The 22897-nt window shown below is 37.8% G+C and overlaps 2 protein-coding genes across 4 annotated transcripts; both read left to right on the top strand.

Annotated features, from left to right (window-relative positions):
• Positions 1-717: 717 nt before the first annotated feature.
• On the top strand, positions 718-12594 carry LOC113673038 (nose resistant to fluoxetine protein 6). Its single transcript, XM_027189384.2, has 15 exons — positions 718-1003; positions 1906-2066; positions 2872-2950; positions 3627-3738; positions 4053-4324; positions 5408-5581; positions 6155-6248; positions 6955-7047; positions 7703-7871; positions 8595-8674; positions 8798-8920; positions 9773-9914; positions 10379-10589; positions 11087-11229; positions 11765-12594. Exons 1-15 carry the CDS (start codon positions 775-777, stop codon positions 11891-11893), a joined length of 2211 nt encoding a protein of 736 aa, XP_027045185.2. The 5' UTR covers positions 718-774; the 3' UTR covers positions 11894-12594.
• A 676-nt stretch (positions 12595-13270) lies between these two features.
• LOC113665656 (uncharacterized) lies at positions 13271-22663 on the top strand. Of its 3 annotated transcripts, none has more exons than XM_089200263.1 (9): positions 13271-13502; positions 14208-14265; positions 14394-14489; positions 15588-15647; positions 15771-15952; positions 20379-20950; positions 21337-21450; positions 21889-21985; positions 22499-22663. In XM_089200263.1, exons 1-9 carry the CDS (start codon positions 13396-13398, stop codon positions 22506-22508), a joined length of 1296 nt encoding a protein of 431 aa, XP_089056389.1. In that variant the 5' UTR covers positions 13271-13395; the 3' UTR covers positions 22509-22663. The 3 variants fall into 3 exon arrangements, with proteins under 3 accessions (XP_089056389.1, XP_089056391.1, XP_089056390.1); XM_089200264.1 differs by lacking the exon at positions 13271-13502 and adding an exon at positions 13948-14023; XM_089200265.1 differs by lacking the exons at positions 21889-21985; positions 22499-22663 and having other exon boundaries at positions 21285-21422.
• Positions 22664-22897: the final 234 nt, after the last annotated feature.

Genomic DNA, 22897 nt, shown 5'->3' on the forward strand with positions numbered 1-22897 from the left:
TCTCGAGTGGGCGATATTGAAAGTAGGCTAATTGACCCTCTATCACCAACACACCCCAAGATAGGGGTGACAAGATAACTTAATTTATATTCTTACCTCGTGAATTGTGAGCTTGCTGTACTTTCGAACTGCTCTGAGTACATTACATCAGTCAATATATTTCACCACGCGCAACGAACGACAAAACAGTACGAAAAATTAGAATTTCTACCACTTAGTCGACGAAAAGGAAAAAATAAAACGGTAGAATCTTCAACTTCCTCGCAGTCTTCCCGGTTTATGTGTCAAACTACCAGAGACTTCGTGTTTTGATAAGATATTCAACAGTTAAGTCTTTAGAGTGTTAAGGAGAGAAGTAAACACTGGAGAGGGCCTACTCTGCGCATATCTGAAATTTTCCTTAACTCACGTGCATACGCTGTTCCCTGAGGCCTAAAAGTAAACAAATGCTTAGTCATCCTCTTCATCGGAGAAGGACTGAGTACCACAAAGAGTACTATGAAGCTTTATAGGGGAGGGGTAGGAGAGGTTGTCAAATTATATATAGTTTTAACAGATATGTGTTGAAAAAAAATCAATTAAATTTCACATTTATTTTAAGCATTCTTAAAATTTTCAGTCTTTTTGCAAAAAATTGATATCTCTTTTGGATTGGATGTAGAATCAAAGGTATTGCTCAAATCTGCCAGCTCACCGTACCCTACTGGAAATTAAACTTGAGCATGACATAACCTGTTGTAACACTTCTCCAGTACATTACAGCCGATTAAGGAAATGAGAATGGCGCAGTATTTTATTCTTGGGCTCTGTCTCCTTTTACAATTAGATTCAACGCGCTCTTTGCGAGCGAGTACGGTTCGTGAACTGAGCGGATTGTATTCGAATACGAAGCACTACTCATCATCGCTGAATGCTGGCACGGACGCCACCGTACTTCCCAAAATCTCTCCAGCATGTCAGAAAGCCTTATCTGGTATCCGCAAGCAAGGGTTGATTGGAAAATGTAAGTGATAAAATGTTTTGCCATTTTCTACACACGTAAGATATTGGGAAGATCGCATTCATCAAGAGAGCTGAAAGGTACTCTGCCAGAGTAAATTTAAGATCGTTGCAAACGTATTTGAAAGAGAGCTTAGTAAGTAACAATGACTTATTTCGTAACTCTAATATGGGAAACTCTTTGGTATCGTTTTACTGAGTGGATTGAGCTTTGTAGCGTTTTTTCCGACATTATTTTTTAACTAAAACAAAAACACAGCATAGTGACCTTGGAGCTGGCATACGATCATGGTTTGTCCAGTTTAATCCCCGCTTATGATATGAAATCCTACCCACCAATTGCCATATATTTCTTGTAATTCCAACTCAAAGAATACGGTGTCAAATCGAACACTATCCTCCGAGTTGATAGTTTACATGTACTTTCTTCTCGTTGTCTTCCTGTATGACAATTTATTGCAAATATATGGAGAAATTCCCTTTTGGCCACTCCTGGTAGTGGCAGGGCCGTTAAGCCTACTTGTATGGTCCAGAATCAGTACCCTATTATATTTTGTTCACAAGTTAGTACTTCCAAGAAACTAGGAAACTAGGCAACACAAACATCAATTCTAAAAGCCAGTTATAAATCTATTCAGGTGGCTGGTAGGTGGAAAGGTGACTTTTTTACACTAGTATTTTTCTGCTGGCTTTTTCTCTTTTCGAGAGAAATAATCAGAGGACAAATATTGACAGAAGTGGGGGTTGTTATGTTAAAAATGCAAATACATTAAAAATGCCAATACGTGAAAAATGCATGTGTGAAAGCAAAATGGGATGTAAATTAGCCAGTACTATCAAGCAAAGATTAATGGGTGAATTATAATACCTGGTACAGTATTCCTGATATTTATTCTTCATTGTCAGATATTGATGCAACGGGGAGACCAAACAGTGGTCTTACCCTGGGTAACCTGGTATGGCTTGGGTCTTATGCAAGATGCAAAACTATTCCTGGAGCACACTACTGCCTAGCCCCAAGTGTCACTTTCACAATAAATTCTGGAGGAAATATTACAAAAATCCCGGTAAACAAACAACTTGTTTGTGCTATAGATAATGAATTAATGAAAAATATCATTTCTCTTACCAGCTAACTCTTGATTTTTATGGCTGGGTTACATGTAGTATGGAAAAAATCTGTTCTGATTGTAGTGTGGGTCCACTAACCCACAACTCTCTCGCCCCCAGGATCCTATTAGTAATTTTCTTACTATCTACCTTGCAATTCTGATGATGTTAGTTTAGAGAATTTGGTATTAGATCAACTGATATTCCCCTTAGTACTAACTTTCTCCTTTTTCATCTCTTGTATGCTTGACATTGTATTGACATTGTAAGGAGATATTCTAGCTTGGTTGCTCATGGGAGCTAAAGAGTTAGACTCCCAAGATCTGATTACCAACTATCCCCTCTAGCAGCTACACATTTTTAATGTAAATTAGTCACGAGAATTTGGTGTTTGCTCAAAGATAAAGCTTTTATGTTAGTTTGAGTTTTCTCATTTTCTCAGTACTTATCATTACCCCATCTGAAAAACAGTTATAGGATATTCTTGCCTTCCAATACTACCTGCCATCTTCAATGCCCTCCATCTTTTCTACCTAAGGAAGACTTAAGAGTATCAATGTAATATGCAACAAAAGAATTTTAAGGATGCCAATGTGAAAAAAAAGTGTAGAATCTCTAGGAGAAAATTAAGTTGTAGAATTTCACCTATACATGAAATTCAATCTCAACTCCTTGTTCAGTGAAGTCTGTTGTATCTATGAGAAGAACTTTATATTGTGTTGAGTGGCTGCAGTATATGATGTTCTGTTTCTGGTTTAATAGTATGTCTCCTGGGGCCTTTGTGTTCCGTCTGCCTGTACTGAGGAGGATATTGCCTTGGGTATTGGCATCATTACCAAAGGTTAGTTCTATATCCTTACTTTGGGTATACATACACTTGTGGAATATGTTGGAAAAACTTTTAAATCATGAACTAAAAGCTATTATAAACAGACAACTTTACTTTTGACTGTTGCTCTCATGGCTAAAAACTGCAGAAAAACCCCTCTCTTCCAGTTCCAGAGAGTAAAATCATCCTTCAAAGACAGTTTTTTTTAATCTTTATAAACTTAAGTATAGAAATATAAGTTAATGTGGATTAAACATGATGAGATACAGAAAAAAAATTCTCACTATCCTTTTTTAGATAGAGATAACAAACTTAATCTAACGAATGTGGATTTTAACTGTGACAACTACTGTATCCTCATCTACTGCAACCATTTTGAATCAGTAATTGGAACCCAGGGACAGCCAATCAAGAAAAAATTGGAACCAGGAACAAACTCAACTCACATGTAACACTAGGTCAGAGTTTTGAACCTGGCTAACCCCTCTGGAAACAAAAGTTTACTATACCAGGTTATTGCATCACACAAAGGAGAAAACATTCCTAAAATTTTTGATTTGGGTCCTCAGCTTGTACTGGGTGCCCTGCATATACAGGGGCAATTTTCATGGATATAAATTGCCTTGTTTTCATTTTTATTAATGAAAATAATATCACTTCTCATGTACTGTTATTTTTTGTTTTCTAGTTGTGTCACAATATCTGCCCCATCTGCCCAATTTCCCTACGGGGAACATCACCTTGGATGGTGTATTCTGTGCTCACAAATCCAAGTGGACTACTGGAGCCATAATAACTCTGTAAGTTCTGCGCATTTAAACACTTGTTTTTAAAGATAAATTTTGCTTCTATAAGACCTATCTTGTTCATGTCAAGACAATAGTTCAAAAAGATGTCAAAGTAATGGCCAGCAGTAAGTTTGATTTCAAAATTTATCATCCAAATGGGAGAGAATCATAGTTCACTGGCTTTTTCTAGGAATTTTTCAATGAAGTTTTTGCTGGTAGTATTGATTTCTAAATGTATTTGTTGTTGATATCGTAAAAATTGTTTTTAGTCAGATCTTGGATCTTTATGAAGCTAATTCAGTAATCCTGCTGCTTTCTTGTATTAGTGTACTCTGCATTATCATAGCAGCCTTGTGTTTGGTGGGGACTTTGGTCGACATGTTTGTGGTGCAGCAGGTGTGGAAATTTTGGGTCACATCTACAGAATACAACAGAGATAGAGTTGGTGGCTCAAATGAAGATGAATTCTTGCCCAATGGGTTATCCCACAACCTGAAAGCAGAAGAAGCACCATTACTCAGTTCTTATGGCTCATCTAGCCCTGGGTCAAGTACTCCCAATATTCAGATTAGACAACCTTTAAAAATTGAAGATAGAGGTAAATTCACAAACTACATGTAGTGGCAAAGTCTGACCCAAAAACATAATAAGTTTTATGGTAGCCATTAAAAATTTTTGCATACAAATACTTCTTACTTACCTGCTGGCTTCAAATTCCAATGAGTGACAAACATGTAAACTTCAAAAAATCTTCCAACATTAATTTTCAAAGATAGGTTCTACCATTTTGAAAGTAACTTGGCTTTACTTTGCCAGTTGACCAAACCCAATGTTAGATATCAACCCAAACAATGGGGACCTTTTCTCAAAGGAAAAGACTTGTTGTACACACCAGTAGGGGCTCTTTAGTAGCTTCTAATCTTTCAAACAGACTGGTGAGAGATGGGTAAAAAGGTGTTGCCAAGGTGTCTTGTAAAAAAATGCTCGGCAAAGAGACAATAACTTTATGCAAACAAAAAGCTCAATAAATCAAATACGGTTTGCATGATAAGGGAAATGTTGTGAAAAAAGACTTGCATCACTTAAAACATTTTTTTAGTATATGTGTATGAGTTTTAATGGCTTACAAGAATTATGATATGCATGATTGGTGCAGTATGATTTGGTGGCATAAATTTTCCATGACTCCTTTTCACTGCAAATTCAATGTCTTGTGAAAGTATTTTATTAGTAACTCTGATTCTCAGGTGGGTATAAATAACATATAATCGACTTTGTGAGTTTCATTATACAATCCTCTACTATGCTGAGGCCAAACCACTCCCAGCACCTGGTGTAATGAAATTATGGTAGAGATGCGACTACTTATAATCTTATATCTTCTGAATAGTTTAACCTTTTGATGTGACCAAGTCAGAATTTCTCCTTACAGTTTCAGTTTGATATCATGCAGAAAAGTGATGTGAATAAAGAAAAATGATCATTTAGGGGGTTATAAGTTGTTCCAATGTCAAATTCTTCAAAATGATTTCATAAGAATTGCATGACTGACAGTAAGGAGAAATGAGATGTTGGGTAGTGAAATGGTAGTGAAAGAGCTGAGTAAGTAAAAACTTATTTTCTTTATATTTTCTTATTTTATTTTATTGATTGACCATGCTTGTGTTTCTGTCTCTCAAAGGATTTGTGGTCAGTTTCCTGGTTTGTTTCTCAATAATACGGAACACTACAAAGATAATGAACTGTTCTGTGCCAGCTGGGACTATTTCAGCCATCAATGGAATACGAGTACTTAGCATGTGGTGGGTCATATTGGGGCACACCTACCTGTGGCTTATAATTTACAGAACACTAAGTGAGTCAAATTTCAACTCTCTCACTATAATGATTTTCAATAGGTAATTACACTGAGAGCTGTCAGTAGTGACATTGGTAGTGATAGTGATAATTGCATAATTAATCCCACAAAAATGGATCAGTTTGTAAAACAAGGAAAAAAGCTGTCAGTATTAACCCATATGTAGCTAAGAAATAATTTTGGTTAAAAATATAAACATATGAAACAACTTATGCTCCTTGCAACTGCATATATCTCAGTAAATGTCCTTTGGCTGTCTGTTGTTTTTGCAACAAAATGTAAAATAAATGTAAAATTTGAAAAATTAACAGACGTTTTGTAAAGCTTCATGTAGGTTAGCTATTGGAAATTATAAGAAGCTAGTAAACATAAACAATTTGGCACTGAAATTTCTCATATAAGAGTTGTATTGACTTGAAATTCTCAGTACGTACTATATACAGACTGTAGACCATGTAGCTACTTCCAGTGGCTGCCACTTTGGATTAGGTTGTACGTAAAGACGAATGCCACAAAATTCCAGCAAGTTTGGAACAGCTTTCATTGTATATGTTTTTTATTACTTTGCAGATGATTTGGCCCTAGCATTCAACATTTCTCACAGGTTTTCCTTCCAAGCTGTAAATAATGCTTTCTTCTCTGTTGACAGTTTTTTCGTTCTGAGGTAAGACAAAATCTCTATCCATACCATAACGAAATGTAATGTGAAATCTCTCCCTTAGTGGTCACATGCAGTCAGGACATCTAAATTCACAAATAAATGTCTTTCATGATTTGATAAGACAAATTTGAGACAAAAATAATTGAGTATCAGTTCATTTACAAGCCTCTGCAGAATATTGCAGCCGTCTGTTATTGTGAACTGATGATAGTTTTCTCAGAGCAGCTCACAAGTTTAAATTATGATTTGAACCACAGTATCATATGTCAATTTTTTCAATGTTTAATGTTATTAAAACTAACTGACAAGGGTTAATCTCAGATTTTACCCTTTACCGTGGCTAATTTACGTTTTAAACTTAGTTGTTAACACTAAATTACCTGCTATACTCTCCCACCGACGCAACACCACAGTTTCTTTAGAAACCTACCCCTTTATTTTTGAAAGAGTGTTCGCTATGTCTGCGAAAACTTGGAATTGGTATTACCCCTCCCCTTCACCCCTTTTCAAGAACGGGTATCACTGGAACACATGATGTATAGTATTGGTCCCCGTTTAATTACTCGAACGTGATCTTAAGTAGATGTTTTCGTGTAAATGTTGTATTGCAATGCAAAGGAAAGATCGTATTTAGGCGTGGTTCAGGAAAAATTGTGAGGGCCCACATCTTCTATTTGAAAGGTCTAGAGTGTTAAATTGTTGTTTGCAGTGGAGTGCTCGTGGCTTACGTTTCCTTTCGACGCATGGACAAGAATGAGGGGAGATTGCCATTATTTCAATTTTATTTTCACCGATTTTGGAGGTAATGTAAATATTCATTAGAAATGAACCTTCAATTAGAACAAAGAGCGCTACTTCGAATTTTGGTCACAAAAACAAAAGTTTGCGATAAAAAGCATCTTTATGCTAGCCTTTGCTCAAAAGTTCAATTATGAAAGACAATCAAAAAATTATCCACGCGACTTGCTTGGCCTACCTGGCATGTAACGAACACGAAAGGTTTCAGGCTTTCGTGTGAACTGCGTTCGTTGCGTTTTGATTAAAGCCTCGATGCGTTTGACAGAATAAATGGTTGGATAACAGGAAGAAGTCAGGCAAATAATTCAGGAAAGTATTGAACTGAAGAAAAAAAATCGACTGGACAACTGAACGAATGGTTCATGCTGGAACCCCGTCATAGCCTGATCATTGCCTGCTCATTCAACGAGTGTTTTTATCATCGACGGTACATGGTGTTAATTGCCTTATCAGTTTCTAAGATTTTCTCAACCTTTCATTTTCACTGAAACTAGCAATTTGAATCATTTTATCAATGAATGCGCAGCTTTTACCCAGCGTGTGCACGAAGCACTTCAGAAGAGCCCCATACCTAAAAGAAAATGGTGACCCGTCAAATAGGGTTATTTTATTGAAATTTAAGATGAAACTACTTTCAATAAATTTCTTCCACCTTGCAGGTTAACCCCGGCTTACATGTTCGTCATTTTGTTTTATGCCAATCTCACTCCATTTCTTGGCGAGGGACCACTTTGGTATGGGATCCAAAAACAAACACCGTGTCATGATTACTGGTGGACAAATCTTTTGTACATCAACAATTTCTATCCTAAAACCTTAGTTAAGGAGGTGGGTAGAAGTGCGTTGCAAATGAAATGTACGAACAAATTATGCAATGAGAAGTTTCGTCATCATGGTCTCTAGCTCAAGCTGGCCTTCTGAATGTATACTATAACAATTATCCTGGCGGGGGCAAAAATAAAGTAGGCCTCAAGGTTACTTCGTTTTTAGTTACATGAGGTTTTTTGAATGTGGGTGCCTGCATAAAGCCACAAGTAGCATTACTCCACCTTGATGGATGCCTTTTCATTGTATGTGATGCCCATAGCATTTTTGTCAGTTTTTCCAGATAGTTCATCAATGGCCATTTTACTACTGGCGGGGAGGGATACAGTGAAAGTAAAATGTCTTGCCAAAAAAACACAACACAGTGACCTGGCTAGAGATTGTATCCTGACTGCTTAGTTGAGGGTGCAGCTAGCTTAACTACTCCCATGCAGAATTTAACCACTTGAACTAGTTACCCAGGTCCCACCATTAAATAATCGACTAGGTGTTCAAACCAGAGTTCTACCATCATTCTAGTGGAACTCATTGGAAGATGAACAAAAAATTGCCAGCTTTTAAACTTCAACTTAAGTAATGCATGGAATTTTAAGACTCTTTGTCAACCTGGTTAAACAAACAAAGCGAGGCTCTTTAATTTATTTTCATATACCTGTTCCATCATGGCAGTTTTAATTGTGAAGATGTCTCTAAGCAGTGTTTGACGGTGATTATTTCAATCCATAGTGTCTGGGTTGGTCGTGGTACCTTGCTAACGACATGCAGTTTTATGTGATAAGTCCAATTTTGATCCACATCATCTACAGGTGAATTTGATTCAATTTTTTTAGTATATATAGATTTGTCTTTAATATTGGAAGTGTAGATATAAGGTAATATTTGCCATTTTCAGTTAATGTAGCTTGTAATATTTCTAATCATGTCGTCAGATTTCAGTTCCGAGGGCTTGCCATAGGCTTGGGTAGTCTTCTGCAAGCAAGTTTAGTGGTCACTGCTGTGATCATTGGAGTTTACAACACGGATGTACTTGAATCTGGTGAGATTCAACAAGGGTAAGACAACCACTGACAACCACTGTAAATTTGTTTCGTTTAGGTACAAATTTGGTGTGTAAAAACCTAAGGAAAAGGATGGAAGTTTGTTCGGTAATAGTAAAATTTCCCTATCAGAACATTTGACAATACAAATGTTGCTGAAACATTTGAAATGACCGCGAAGTGTTGAGACGTCTGCATTATCCATTAAAATTCAGTCCCGAAGTTTGTTTGAAAGTACGCATTCTCTTTTTTAGTTGAGCGTTCATTGTTTAAATACTACGGGGAGTTTCCCCTAATTGAGTTTTCTCTCTCGAAGCTCGGGAAGCTGAAGAAGCAAGAGCTAGCTATAGTTGAACCATGGGATTTTTCTCATTTTTGCTCATAGGTAGATAAGAAGTAGTAAACATTCCTGAGGAAGTTGTCTCTGCTAGCAGTTTCCTTGCTGTTTCACTGAAGAAAACTAGAAAATTCCAATTAATCTCGCAGACAACTTCTTTACTCACTAGCCCCAAATATCCTCGAAGATGTTACTCCGTTTTAAAGCATGCACGTTCATGTTACTTTCCTGATGATGAAAAGTACTTTGTTCTAGTGTGGCAGCAAATTACCCGGATGTCTTGCCCTTACTTACTCGCTCACACTCCTTGATGAGGCAGAAATATAACTGTAGAGATTACCCACACTTTCACGCGCACGCACACGCACACGCACACGCACACGCACACGCACACGCACACGCCTTCTTGTTACGTCCCTGATTGTCAAAAGAGCTCGTCTCTTGTCGTGACAGTGCGACTGTAAGTTCTGTTCGACTTCTCCAGTCACGTTGCAAATAGTTTAACAAATTTGTTATGGTATTCTTATTAGGTTTGAAAAGAAGTCAGGCAGAGGTAGCTATACTGACCTTGTTTATGTAAAGCCGTATTGCCGGATCGCACCCTACCTCGTGGGCATTGCCCTGGGCTACCTGATTCACATTGAAAAAAAGAATCCGGGAAAAAACCCGTTGGTAAGTAGCCGGGGTCGAGGAGGAAATTACATTGTAGGTGACAACGCAAAAGGTGTAAAGAGCAATCCTAACGTACTAGCTTTAACAAAAACCGAATAGAAGACTGAACGTCCCCTTTGTATTTAACAGAACCATATATAGCGCATTTCGATGAACCAGAACCAAAGTAATCACAATAGCCAATCAGAAGAAAGGAGAGCTTCAGAAGGAGCCAATAAGAACTTCACGCAAAAACAAGCAAACTGCTTGCAGCGCAGAAACATGCGAGTAACAAAATTGCTATTGGTTTTCATTTTTGATCTGATTGGTTGAGAAAGTGACGCGAGTTCTTTGGACCAATAACAGCGAAATATGAGAACACTTAAGCAGTTCCGGTTAGTTTCGACACTAAAATCTCGTAAAATTAAAAAAGGATTTAACTGCTGCTTTCAAATTATCCCATGTTGTTTTTTCATGTCTTTCAGAGCAAGATTCCAAGACAGGTAGAGTGCCTTGTTGGTTGGTTTCTCAGTATTGTACTGGGTGTTTCAGCTGTATACGGTGTGTATACATCTTACAAGAAAGACGGCCGGCCTTTCAACAAGGCTGAGAATATCATTTACGGCACCCTCAGTCGCTTTGTTTGGGGTCTGGCCCTAGCTTGGGTTATCTATGCGTGTAACAAGGGTTATGGAAGTAAGTGTCTCACATGTTTTCCAGTAATCAAAAATGTAGCGCTGTTTAAGTCACTTTAGTGATAATCAAATGAATTTGAGAATATATTGAAGGTCTAGAAATGAGTAAACGAGTCAAGAGAAACAGAAGGAAGTCACGGTACTGAGAAACAATTGGTAGAGCAAACTCGCGAGTTTTAGCATTGAAAGGGATCGAAATATATTCATCATTCTTTCTATTAATAATTTGTATCCGTAAATGTTAGTTGGTATCGTTCACGTTACCTACATCAAGTCATTGCCATACCACCTAGAGAAATACGATAAAGATGAAACTTAAAGAGAAATATAAAGTGATTTCTACTTATCAAACAAATAGAGAAATAAAGTTGTTTTTCTCAAAACGTTTTCCGTTGGATAAAAAAACATATTAAGTGGTAGTTGATTGACTGACTAACTGATCAACTGACGAACGGGGGGAAGGACTGACTCATTTGATCATTTAATTTTCATATGTAGGTTTGGTGAACAAGTTTCTGTCAGCATCGTTCTGGATTCCCCTAAGCCGCTTGACTTACAGTGCGTACCTTCTTCATCCAATCGTTCTCATCGTTTACTTTGGGTCTTTCCAACACACCACGGAGTACAGCGATAAAAATTTCGTAAGACCTGTTCAACTGCATGCCTTAATTATATCAGAATGAAACCTTGAAATAATTTTATTCCCAGCTGTCCAAAATGGGGGCTTTTTAAAGCGGGAATATATTGTCCGAGTACTGTTGGGCCGAGCGAGGAAACATTTTGCTGATGGCGCTAGATCCGCACATCTTGACCTCGAGCCAAATGATGTCCCGTCTGGCCGGACCTAACTTGTTCAATAACCACTTTATAATATGAGCGCCGCTCTTTCTTCTCTCAGCTCGCTTCTTACAGCGTGGAAGGGATTTTTTCGATTAACAGCTTTTAAGTAGAGATTTTGTAACGTTTTTCAATGAAAGCACGGGCAGAGCCCTACAGATAATGATAAGACATACTTCTTGAGAGCCACCATTCAAGTCGTTTCTAGCTGAAACGAATACCATTCACTTAATGCATTTCTTTTGGTTAAAAACATACAAGATTTAAAACCAAAACGCAATCAAAATTTCGTCCAAAATAGCTTGAAGCGTCAGCTTATCGTAAACTTTTTATTTTCAGGCATTTTATTATGTTGCTGTGATAGTCATGTCGTATGCAGCAGCTTTCATTCTCGCCATCGGCGTGGAAGTTCCCACAATGCAGTTAGAAACAGTGTTGTTCTTCCGACGCATGAAGTCACGGGACTGACACGAGCTACTGGCAACCAACCGTGTTTGAGGAACGTGGATGTATAGATGGTTTATTGGACGTTATCTTTTCATGTGATCGGGGTTCTAGGAACTTAATTTTGTATGACTTTTTTTAAAATTCTTATTTATAAAACAATATTTAGAAAGCGGACAATACAATACTAATGCAATCTGCGATACAATACTCATTGACCATTGCCAATGATTATGCTGCCTTACTTACAAGGCTATTAATGATGATACGTTAGTTATATTACTGATTGAGTTGCGTCACTTATGTTGTTACTTACTACGTTACGCTACTTAAAATATTTCTCTTTTTTGACACTTTACATTACTAACAGACGCTACTTACTCTAAGTCTTACATTATTATATTATGTAGCGTAAAAAATACAAAAAAGCACATTTCACCGCCAATGTTACAACCCCTTTTTTTTTTTCAAATGCAATTATAAGCAATCTAGGGTAGAAATTACAATATATCTTGAAAAGAACGTTCTTGGCAACAGTGTAACACCTACGTTACACCCCCTTCGTAAACTTCATCGAGAAAATAGCACACGGTTTGTTACATTATCGTTTTCTTTTTATGAATTATTTTGTCACAATGATAATGAGATAAGACGAATACATTTAACCCAAATGCTTTGGTATGGCACAAATTTCACATGGAATTAAAAAGATAATTTTTACTAAACTTTACACTCTTATTAGCTTTGTGTAGTTAGTGATACACTAGGCAGCAGCTTTCCTGTTGCCATGATAATAATCTTAGGAAGAGGAAACAACTTTGCAGACGCCAATGCCGTGAAGAATTTGATGAAGACATAGCTGTCAGCACAGTTAACCCTTTAAGTCCCACTAGTGACCAAGACAGAATTTCTCCCTTCACTTTCAGTACAATATTAAGCAGACAAGAAGTGAGAGTAAAGATTAATATCAATTAGGGGATTATTGGTTCATCCAATTTCAAATTCTCCAAACTAACATCATATGAATTATATGGCAGACAGTAAGGAGGATTACAAATGACAGCACCTCTGCACGAGAGACGAAGCTTTTCAGTGTTGCGCTGGAGACTTTATCATCAGATTCGCTTGATTAGTAAAAGATTAGGAAAGTTAGAATGTCAAGAAAGCCAATATCAGCAGAGAAGAAATATGTGGGTAAACTGTTGTTTTTTTAACGAACAGATTTCTGCTTATAGTAAGGGGAAAAAAAAACGATTTTGGTAACTTCAAATTTCAACATTTTCCGGGTGGAGGGGAGGCCGGAATGCATTCAACCCACCGTTCCAAGCTAAACCTCTATCGGGGGGTCCTTTCGCCTATGCCCCTAAACACCCGGCGTACACAACTTACAAAATTAAACTCGGGCACGCCCGTGTTTGAGCGCGCGCATTTTGATTCGAATAGAACATCATAATGGTAACATGACATCACAATAAACGAAACAAAAATCCTTGAAACTCGTCTGAGAGATTTTGCAAGAAACAGCTATGGCTTCTGTTCTTAAATCACTCTGTCGGAAAAAAGCGAAAGCTGATAAATTTCTGATCACAGCATCTGTTTCCCTACTGTCCATTGACTGTCGCAAGAAAAAATGGTAAGGGATGGAAAAAGAGCACTTTTTTCGTCTTTGTTTACGTTTAAGTTTTGAGAGAGCTCATAAAAGATTGGGATGTTTTTATTTTTATAATCTATCGCACTTTAATTCTCGCAAAGAGTTTTGTCATGAAGGCTACCATCAAGGCTAACCCCAATACAAGTTTGCTTCCGGTAATGAAAAAATCCAGAAATAACATGCGCGTAGGACTTCTTCCGATCTTGGCTGTTGAATACAGCGTGAGACTAGAACACAAACGTTCGTTTATCAAATGGAAAATAGTTTGCCCCATGAAGTTGCAAGACTCGGTAGAGGGTGAAAATGAAACGCAAGGCTCGTTTATCATACATTTATCACCCAGCCAGGGAAGGGCTTTTTTTAACATTTTGTCAACAATTGACAGTGAAGGGGAGGGACGAGTCAGTGTTGCTCGTAACCAGTCTTTTGGAACGGCACTACAGCAAATATGGCGGTCGCTCGGCGGTTCGCAAGAGCTATTGTATTCCAAAACAGTAAAAGATGTAAGTGCGTCCCTATTGTTAAATTGTTGTGCACAAATCCATGTAGAAATTTTGTTGCCCGGTTTGTAATTACCTGATGAGTTTTTCATAAGCTGTACTACATGTTACATTGAAGACACCTTGTATTCATGTCAACTTTTCACCATTAATTACTTTGCTAATCTTAGATCGTTGTCACAATTAGGCACCCTCACAAACTTGCGATTTTTTGGAAGAAAAAGAAGGCAAAATACAGCACAAAGGTAATTAATGAAGACGTTGTTTTTGCTTTTTTTCGTCAGTTTATTCACAGGTTAACTTTATCATAATCTCCTCCACTTTTAAGTTGAGGTAAGAAAAAAGTCGTGTAAATTACTCCTTGTGCTTTCAGCCTATAGCTTGGTTTGGAAGTGCAAATAATATTTTCCATGGTGACCACGTTTGGCCCGAGCCAGATCCAGTGGAAAGTAAGCTGACCATCTCTAGGGTGAGTTTAACCCTGTGACCCCTGAGAGGGACTAGCACATATTAAGGTTATGAGAATAAAGGAAATGATCACCAACTAAAGAAGCTCTTGATTGTTATACAAATTCTCCTTGTCAGCACTTTAGTTAATGTATAGAAAACATTGTGGAGAACATGCATATTGATGTTAGGGTATAAAGTGTTAACAAAGAAGAAATGCAATTGAAAGAAAGCAAAATAACACATTATGTTGTTGTAGCCAAAAGTTTCATTATTTAGCCTTTTAATTAAGTATTGCATGCTTAGATTTAAGTGCAGTTGAGCCTGTGTTGAACCGTCACCCTTGAGGAGTGACAAGATAACCACTTTATAGATGTTGGTTGACTGCTTAACCCTTTAACTCCCAGATCAAATCTGTAATTCTCTTTACTGTCAACCACACAGTTCTTATAATGTTAGTTCAGAGAATTTAGTATTGAACCAACTAATTATCCCCTTACTGATATTTTTCTTTATTCTCGTCACTTGTCTGCATGATATTGTATTGATATTGTGAGGAGAAATTCTGTCTTGGTCACTCATGGGAGTTAAAGGGTTCATACAGGTTGACCAACAAATAACGTGTGTGATGTTCATGTATAATGTTTGACTTAAAAGTCTAAAGAAGAAACATGATCTGCAATGAGTCGAGGACCTTTGAACTCAAAGTACTTACATTTACATGGATAAAAATTTAGTTGCATTATTTAATAGATTATTTTTAGTTTTATTTGAGTGGATCAGCTTTGAGTGATCCTTCAATACAGGTTGAAGACAGTAGAAACAAACTGTTGAGATAATGTAAAGGGTGACTTGCATGACCATCTAATAGAGGTGACAACCTGGCAGAGGTGAAATTTACAGCATTTAAGGGAAAAAAATTTTGGGACTTTGACATTACTGACTGCCTAATAAATGTTTAATACAGTGAAGCTTAATACAGGTTTAACTGTAGACTCCATTCAACAGCCTAATGTGCTCTTACTTGGCTGTCTTATTACAACTATACACAGTCAGGTGAAATCTTTATCTTCACGAGTCAAGTCAATTTTTTCAATAAAACTTGTCTTTGTATTTCTAGAACTCTGAGGACAACATGACAGAATATGAAGAAAAAAATTGGAATATATTGGTGTATAATGTAAGCATGCACTTTGCACTTTTCTTGATTAGAGGGTCTTCTTAATTCTTTCATTAACTCTACAGTAAGTTTGTTCAAAATTGAAAATGTATAATTTCACTTATTAATTTTTTAAAATGTTAGGTGTCTGCAAGTGGACAACACAAGCTTCTGGCAACTGGCTGCATTGATATAAGTGATTATGTCAGTAAGAAGCTCAGGAAATTTGATGTGACGGTTACCCTTAAGCCAGCAATAAAAAATGTCCTCTCTGGAAAAATTGAATTTGAATTATCCTCTGTTATCCGAGAAGACTGTCCCCCTGGGTAGGTATTTTTCAATCACTGCAGTTTTTAATAAGTAAATAATTCTAAATTTAATATATTTCCTCCAATATAGCATTCAAAGGTCATGCAAAACCCTTGATATTTTAATGAATGTAGCCCAAATATAGAATTCAAGATGGCCGCTATTTTCGGCCTCTGGGTTATATCACTAGCTTTTGTAGTTAATCTACTGGCACACACGCTTCCAAGCCAGCTTGGAGACGGCTCTTCGGAGTGCTCATTGAAATCGACCAACAATTTTCAAGCCCACTATCTCAGAAGAAATGCTGCGAGCCGCCGAATCTCAAACCAACTTCGTCGACATCAAGTATGCTGGACCAAACATGGCACATGACATCTGCACCGGTATCGCAGAGGTCATGGGTTCAAATCCCGTACGGGCCTGAAATTTTTTTCAGGTCCTACTTACAACTACTAGTTTCAGTAGTGTTCTTAGCTGCGAGGATCTTCTAATTTCATGGTCAAACTTGTCGTTCGCCTCCTGACTTCCATCAAGGCATCGATATAACTATCTGTATGGATATTGCATCGAACCCTGGTCCCCATCCGAATCAGAGAAACAATCTGCGAGCACTATATCTGAATGCACGAAGTTTAAAAGCAATCGTGACTGCCGAAGGTTCTGACCGAAGCAAAATATGCAAAATCACCATCTTACAACAGATTGTCTTTAGCGGGGACTTCGACGTTGTCGGGGTCACTGAAACATGGCTTAATAACTCTGTAACCAACAGTGAAATCATACCAGGATATTCCATCTTTCGACGGGACAGAGAAGATCGTGCTGGTGGAGTAATGATTGCGGTTAAAGGAGGCATTGAAGTGAAAAGACGACCTGACTTAGAGAAGGGTGGCGCAGAATTGGTTGTTGTGGATCTGAAGACTGGAAATGTAAAAACTGTTACCCTTTATTGTTTTTATCACCCTGATTCATCGCCCGAACCTCTTCTGGAACTTAACTCATCTCTACGGAAAAACACAGAGTCAGCTTGTATATTGCTGCTTGGCGATTTCAATCTGCCAGAACTCAATTGGGCTAACGATGAAACAACAACAACTCCAGTAAACAACAGTAGTCGCGCAGACCACAAGATATTTTGTGATCTTGTTGGTGACAATTTTCTTTATCAGACTGTCCCTTGCCCCACGCATATTGCCGGTAACAAGCTTGACTTTGTGCTGTGTAATTGGCCTGAGACTATCGAGAACGTTCTAACCTTTCATCCACGGGAAGGTATATTTCCCACAGACCACTATGTTATTGAGTTTGATATCCGACTAAAGTTTCAAAGAGCAAAACGGGTGAAGAGACAAGTCTTCGACTTTAAGAATGGAAATTTTGATGATCTACGGGAATCACTTACTCGAGTTCCCTTTGAGTTAGCCTTTTCGGATGATATAAATGAACACTGGTCAAACTGGAAAGATCTGTTTCTGACTGCCGTAATAGATCATATACCAGTAAAAACAATTCACGACACTAACTCTCCCCCTTGGATAGACGGGGAAGTCCGGCATCTGATTCGAAAGAAGTATGCAGCTTTGAAAAAATGTCGTCAGAACAAGACCCCTGAACGCAAACAAAAATTGCGAATATTGAGTCAAAATATTAAGTACGTAATTCGCGCTAAACATCGGCGGTACTTAGCGCAAATTGAGCAGTCGTTTAAGGACAACCCAAAGAAATTTTGGAGCTACCACAAAGCGATTTTAGGTGGTCGATCTGGCACAAGCCCGGTGATATCATACAACGGTGTGTCTGCAAAGGAACCAGCACAAAAAGCAGACCTCTTCAATAAATATTTCTGTTCTGTTTTCCTTCCAGCAGCCTCCGATGTAAACAGACCTCATACCACTGAGAACTGATATGGAAATCTCGCAAATAGAAATATCAATAGAAGAGGTGAGAGAGCACTTGAATGGGCTAGACATCTCAAAAGCCAGTGGTCCTGATGGCATCCCAGCGAGACTGCTCAAACAATGTAGCGAACAAATAGCACCAAGTCTCTGCGCTATTTTTAACAATTCACTTAAAAGCGGCAAAATTCCAAGTGAGTGGAAATCGGCGGACATAACACCAATTCACAAGAAAGACTCAAAAGAACCCGCCGACAACTATAGACCTATTTCGCTCATTCCCATTGTAAGCAAAATACAGGAACGCTGCGTGTTTAATCACCTTTATGAGCACGTCATACATCTGATCACCCTCTTACAGCACGGGTTTCTACGAAATCGATCGTGTGTCACACAATTACTGTCTGTTCTACACACCATAGGACAGTACCTGGATAAAAATGTACAGACGGACGTGATCTATTTGGATCTCGCTAAAGCGTTTGACACGGTGGACCATTGTATTCTCCTGTCTAAGTTAAGGGCCTACGGCGTTTGGGGGCAGCTACTAGCCTGGTTTTCAGACTATCTAAACGAGCGCGTCCAACGTGTAGTTGTTGATGGTGCTGTCTCGCAATGGGCACCAGTCACTTCCGGTGTCCCTCAGGGGAGTCTGTTGGGACCCCTGCTCTTCACGATCTTTATAAACGACCTGCCTGATGCAACTGCAGGAGGTGCGATGGCCGCATTATATGCCGACGACACCAAGGCATATCGCAGCATCAAAGGTGTTGAGGACTGCATATCTCTGCAGAACACTTTAACCAACATGAACGCATGGGCCATGCGAAATAACATTCGCTTTAACTCATCAAAATGCAAAGTCCTCTCAGTAACTCGCAAAAAAAGCCCAATTATCTACGGCTACAAACTCAATCATGTACAACTTGAGCGGGTCACAAGTGAGAAGGATGTCGGAGTTATTGTGACTAGCTCCCTTTCATGGGATTCACATGTCCATACCATCATCGCAAAAGCCAACAAGCTACTTGGGCTTCTAAAGCGTACATGCCCTTTTCTGACCGATGTTTCAGTCAGGCGGTCCCTCTATCTGGCTTTGGTAAAGTCACAACTGTGCTATGCAACGCAAGTGTGGTCCCCAGCCCAATTCAGTCTCAAAAGTCGGCTTGAAAGAGTACAAAGACGTGCAACAAGATGGATTCTAGGCACCAGAATTGGGGAAATGAGCTACCGAGACCGGCTTATCAAGCTGAATTTGCTCCCTCTCGCCTACGACCGCGAACTTAAGGACCTTGTGTTTCTTTACAAATGTCTGAATAACTACACGGATCTAAACATCCTTAACTTTGTTTCTTTTATTTCCCACGGCCGCACCAGACGAAGTAATTCCTTCAATCTCACAACACTTTCATGTAAAACAAGTACCTTTCAGGCCTCCTATTTCAACCGAACTGTTAAACTCTGGAACTACGTCTGTACCTTATCACCCCCGTCCAAGTTTTCTAACCCGACCGCCTTTCAAACTTTTGTAGCAAAACACATGTTCTCTCTTGTCCGTTCAGTTTTTGATGTTAATAGTCCGTGCACGTGGTCAGTTGTTAGGTCGTGTCCCTGTCATTGATTTTTAGTTATCTAGCACTTTTTCACTGTAAGTTTTTACATTTTTCATTTTTTTTTTTCGTTTTTATTAAGGGTAGTGCCCCGCATGGGACTCCATGTCCCGTTCGCACCGACCCTTTTGGTGTATGTCTATCCATTTTTTGTCTCTTTCCTTGTATATGTATTCATTTTGAGCTTGTAGACGTACCCAATAAAGCTGTTAAATAAATAAATATATTTTGTGGAGAGAAATGATATGCAGCTTGAACAACTTCAAGAAGAAAGATTACTCTTGAAGATCACGGGTGGATCCTGAAAATTTTCACAGGGTTTCAAACTGTGAGAGAATATGGAAAATATTTTGCACCAAATTGCTTCTGAGTTAGTTTGTACACACTCCCCCTTAACCTTCATGCATTTACCTATCACCCACTGTTGAGTAGTAATTAATGTGACCATATTGATGAATTTCTGTGTCATACCACATGGGATGGGGAGGGATTCTGAGAGGTTTTTTGTATTAGACAAGTAATGCAAAACCCTCAAGTCTTGGGGGGAGGTTCTGATCAGGACCCCAGACCCTCCCTCTGGATATACCATGGAGTATTATCAGTGAAAGGATGACAGCATTTTTCTGTGATATACCCTTCATTCAGTCCTATTCTATTATTTAAAAGAATCAATTAGTTAGTGTTGAGTCTTCTGGTCTCTTTGAGTTCCTACTTGTTGCTGTTATGTCCACCACAATGGAAAGACAGATCTGATAAATGTGTTATCACTGATTATAGTTCAGTCTGTAATGGTTTCCTATCATTTATTCACTTAAAGTGTCAATTATTTTTGTGTTTTATAAAATTGTGAATAAGTTCATTGACTTAACCCCTATGAATTTGAATTTGAAACAAAGAATGAACTTGAATTCATAAAACGATAGTTTTTTTTGGTGCAGAGGCTCAGATGAAGAGATATGGGATGAAATAATGCAGTCTGCCAGTGAGGAAATGATAAGAAAGAAATCAGCTAGGAAAGCACAGAACCTCAAATCCACGAAGGTTGCTGCCAATAGCAATGGTACCAGTTCAAGGGCTACAGACACCACTGCAAAGGAAGCCAGAAAAAATGAAGCACAAGCTGCAAGTCCCTATCAGTGCAATGAAACTGAGGTGGATTCCAATGATAGAAGCAAAGTTAGACTGGCTGAAAAAGCAAACAGGGGGTCGCTACTATTCTGTGCCCCAACTTTCTCCCCTCCCCCAAAGCCATGCCCACTTGCAAGGCAGGGGCCACCACAACGCAGCCAGGAAACAACATTTGCCCTCTGTGAAAAGCAACTTGAATTAGGCTCTTTGTCTGCATTGTCAACTGAAACTGTGTGCAAGAAAACTTTTGTTCAAGATTTTGAAGCTCCTTCAAATGAGGTGTACAGCTGCACCAAAAAGGAAAGCCTTGCAGACTCAGAGAATCCTGACATTATAGGCTCTACTGTTCCTGTGAAGCCAATCCTCAAATGTGAAAATTCCAGTAAGTTATACAGTTTGAGTTCAATTGCCAATCAGCTTGTTACCCAAGAGGGCCAGGGTCTCATACTTTCTGTTGTCTTTAATATTTCATTTTGTTTAATTAAGCAATTTTATCTTATTAAAGAAAAATGAGAGACCACGTCAAAAATGGGAGAACATAACTGTAGTTCAATTAAAAAATGTACAGATATGTTAATTTGGAGCTCCAGATTACTTTGTGTGTTAATAAGAATTTTTACCCAAACACAATTCTTTTAGCTATCATCATATTTAATTCATAAATTATGCAACTAATAATTTATTGCTTAAATTAAATTTCTTTGCATATATTGCAGTTATAGACATTCCAGCTATTTAACTTCATCTCTTCACTTGCCATGCTCACAGATTCAGCCAGTTATATTGAAGACGAATTGAATCTAGTTCAAGCTGAGCTATCATCTTTGAAGGAAGTCTGTTCCAAGATAGAGCGTGAGTTGCAGGAAGTCGAATCATTAGAAGGTTTGTAATCTCTTGATTACAGCTGACCCATTGCATAACTGTAAGAGCTGTAAAATGAATTACCTTTGAATTTCACTCTCCAATACCTCAACATATTGAGCCCTTTCATTCTTGAATTTGTTAAAGGAAGAATCATCATATTTAGTTTTTACTACTGAAATATTGTTTTTTTCTGTTTTCTTTTTTCTTTGTAACTTCATATTTTAATATTCATGTATGGTAGAAGAGCCCCCAAGGGGGAGCTATGCAATAAAGTATGTATGTATGTATGTATGTAATGTGTCTCCTATCTCTGTTTGAGGCATTGTCCACTCAAACAGATACTATTGGTAATAGACAACCTTCTTAAGTGTAGGTGCTGTAAATTTTCATACTCAACATTATGCTTATTAGTGAAATAATACAATGTATGTATTTTTTAAATATTTTTATGTTTAGACTCAGAAGCCGAGTGGGAAAGTTTAAACCAAGACTGGCTCACACTTGCTAAGTTCCGTTCAGAAGTCATGAAAAAAAAAGAAGACCTTCTTGCTCTGTAAGTTAAATAGGAATACATAGAAACCTATTCCACATATGAAAAAAAAACCAAGTTGATAATTAGGACCTGGTGATTGAATTAATCCAGATCCTAGGAGTTAGTGTGAGGAATGGATGGAAAATTATTCAATACCATGCATGTTTCTTTTTTTCAAATTCACCTGTATGACTTCGGTGTGATTCTGTAGGTTTGATTGTCATAGGTTTTTTTTTAATTTTTTTTTTAATTTTTATTTTCCAATTCCTTTTACTAAACACAGAGTAGAACAATCTCAGGGCAAAGTAAAGCAAACCAATGCAATATTGGGTTACTTTCGGCACTCAATTGAAATTTTTTTCTAATGCCACTAAATGTAATTTTTGTATTAATTCCATACATTGTGACCAACGTAGTGATTTCAATAATCCATTCGGTGTTTTAGTTTAATGACCGAATAGAACATAAAAGAGTGTTTTTATTTAAAATCAGCAGTAGAAATACTCACATGATGTTTTCATTTTTTCTTTTCAGGCTGAGATGAATTTCTGCAAAAATTTTGTTAACACCTGTTGTGACTTTTGTCATTTAAAAGAAAGTCAGTGAGCGTAATATTTAGACGAACTTTCGTCATTCAGAAATAGAGATATATTAGATGACATATTTGATCTCTTGGTTGTAAATAAATATTTTTTAAACAACATGATATGCGCCGTTGTGTAGAGTTAAATGAATAATCTTTCCCACCTTTTTTATACTGTTTTATAGAACTCGTATTTTATAAAACTCAAAGATTTCTTCTGCTCGAAACTGTTCTGTAATTTAGCATGAATGCGTAACTTTACAACAAGTGAATTTTTGCTTAATTTGCACGACGGCGAGATAGAAATCAGCAATCATGCAAATTAGTTTCATGAACGCCTGCGTTACCTT

Source organism: Pocillopora damicornis, chromosome 3, assembly GCF_964200805.1.
Source record: "Pocillopora damicornis chromosome 3, jaPocDami1.2, whole genome shotgun sequence".
Classification (NCBI taxonomy): domain Eukaryota; kingdom Metazoa; phylum Cnidaria; class Anthozoa; order Scleractinia; family Pocilloporidae; genus Pocillopora; species Pocillopora damicornis.

Bases quoted from the DNA above. Each gene is read 5' to 3' on its own strand.
- LOC113673038 (XM_027189384.2), top strand. From the start codon at position 775: ATGAGAATGGCGCAGTATTTTATTCTTGGGCTCTGTCTCCTTTTACAA. The intron at 4,325-5,407 runs GTAAATTCACAA...TGTCTCTCAAAG, and splicing joins TTTAAAAATTGAAGATAGAG to GATTTGTGGTCAGTTTCCTG. The intron at 10,590-11,086 runs GTAAGTGTCTCA...TTTCATATGTAG, and splicing joins GTGTAACAAGGGTTATGGAA to GTTTGGTGAACAAGTTTCTG.
- LOC113665656 (XM_089200263.1), top strand. From the start codon at position 13,396: ATGGCTTCTGTTCTTAAATCACTCTGTCGGAAAAAAGCGAAAGCTGAT. The intron at 13,503-14,207 runs GTAAGGGATGGA...TGTCACAATTAG, and splicing joins GACTGTCGCAAGAAAAAATG to GCACCCTCACAAACTTGCGA. The intron at 14,266-14,393 runs GTAATTAATGAA...TTGTGCTTTCAG, and splicing joins AGGCAAAATACAGCACAAAG to CCTATAGCTTGGTTTGGAAG.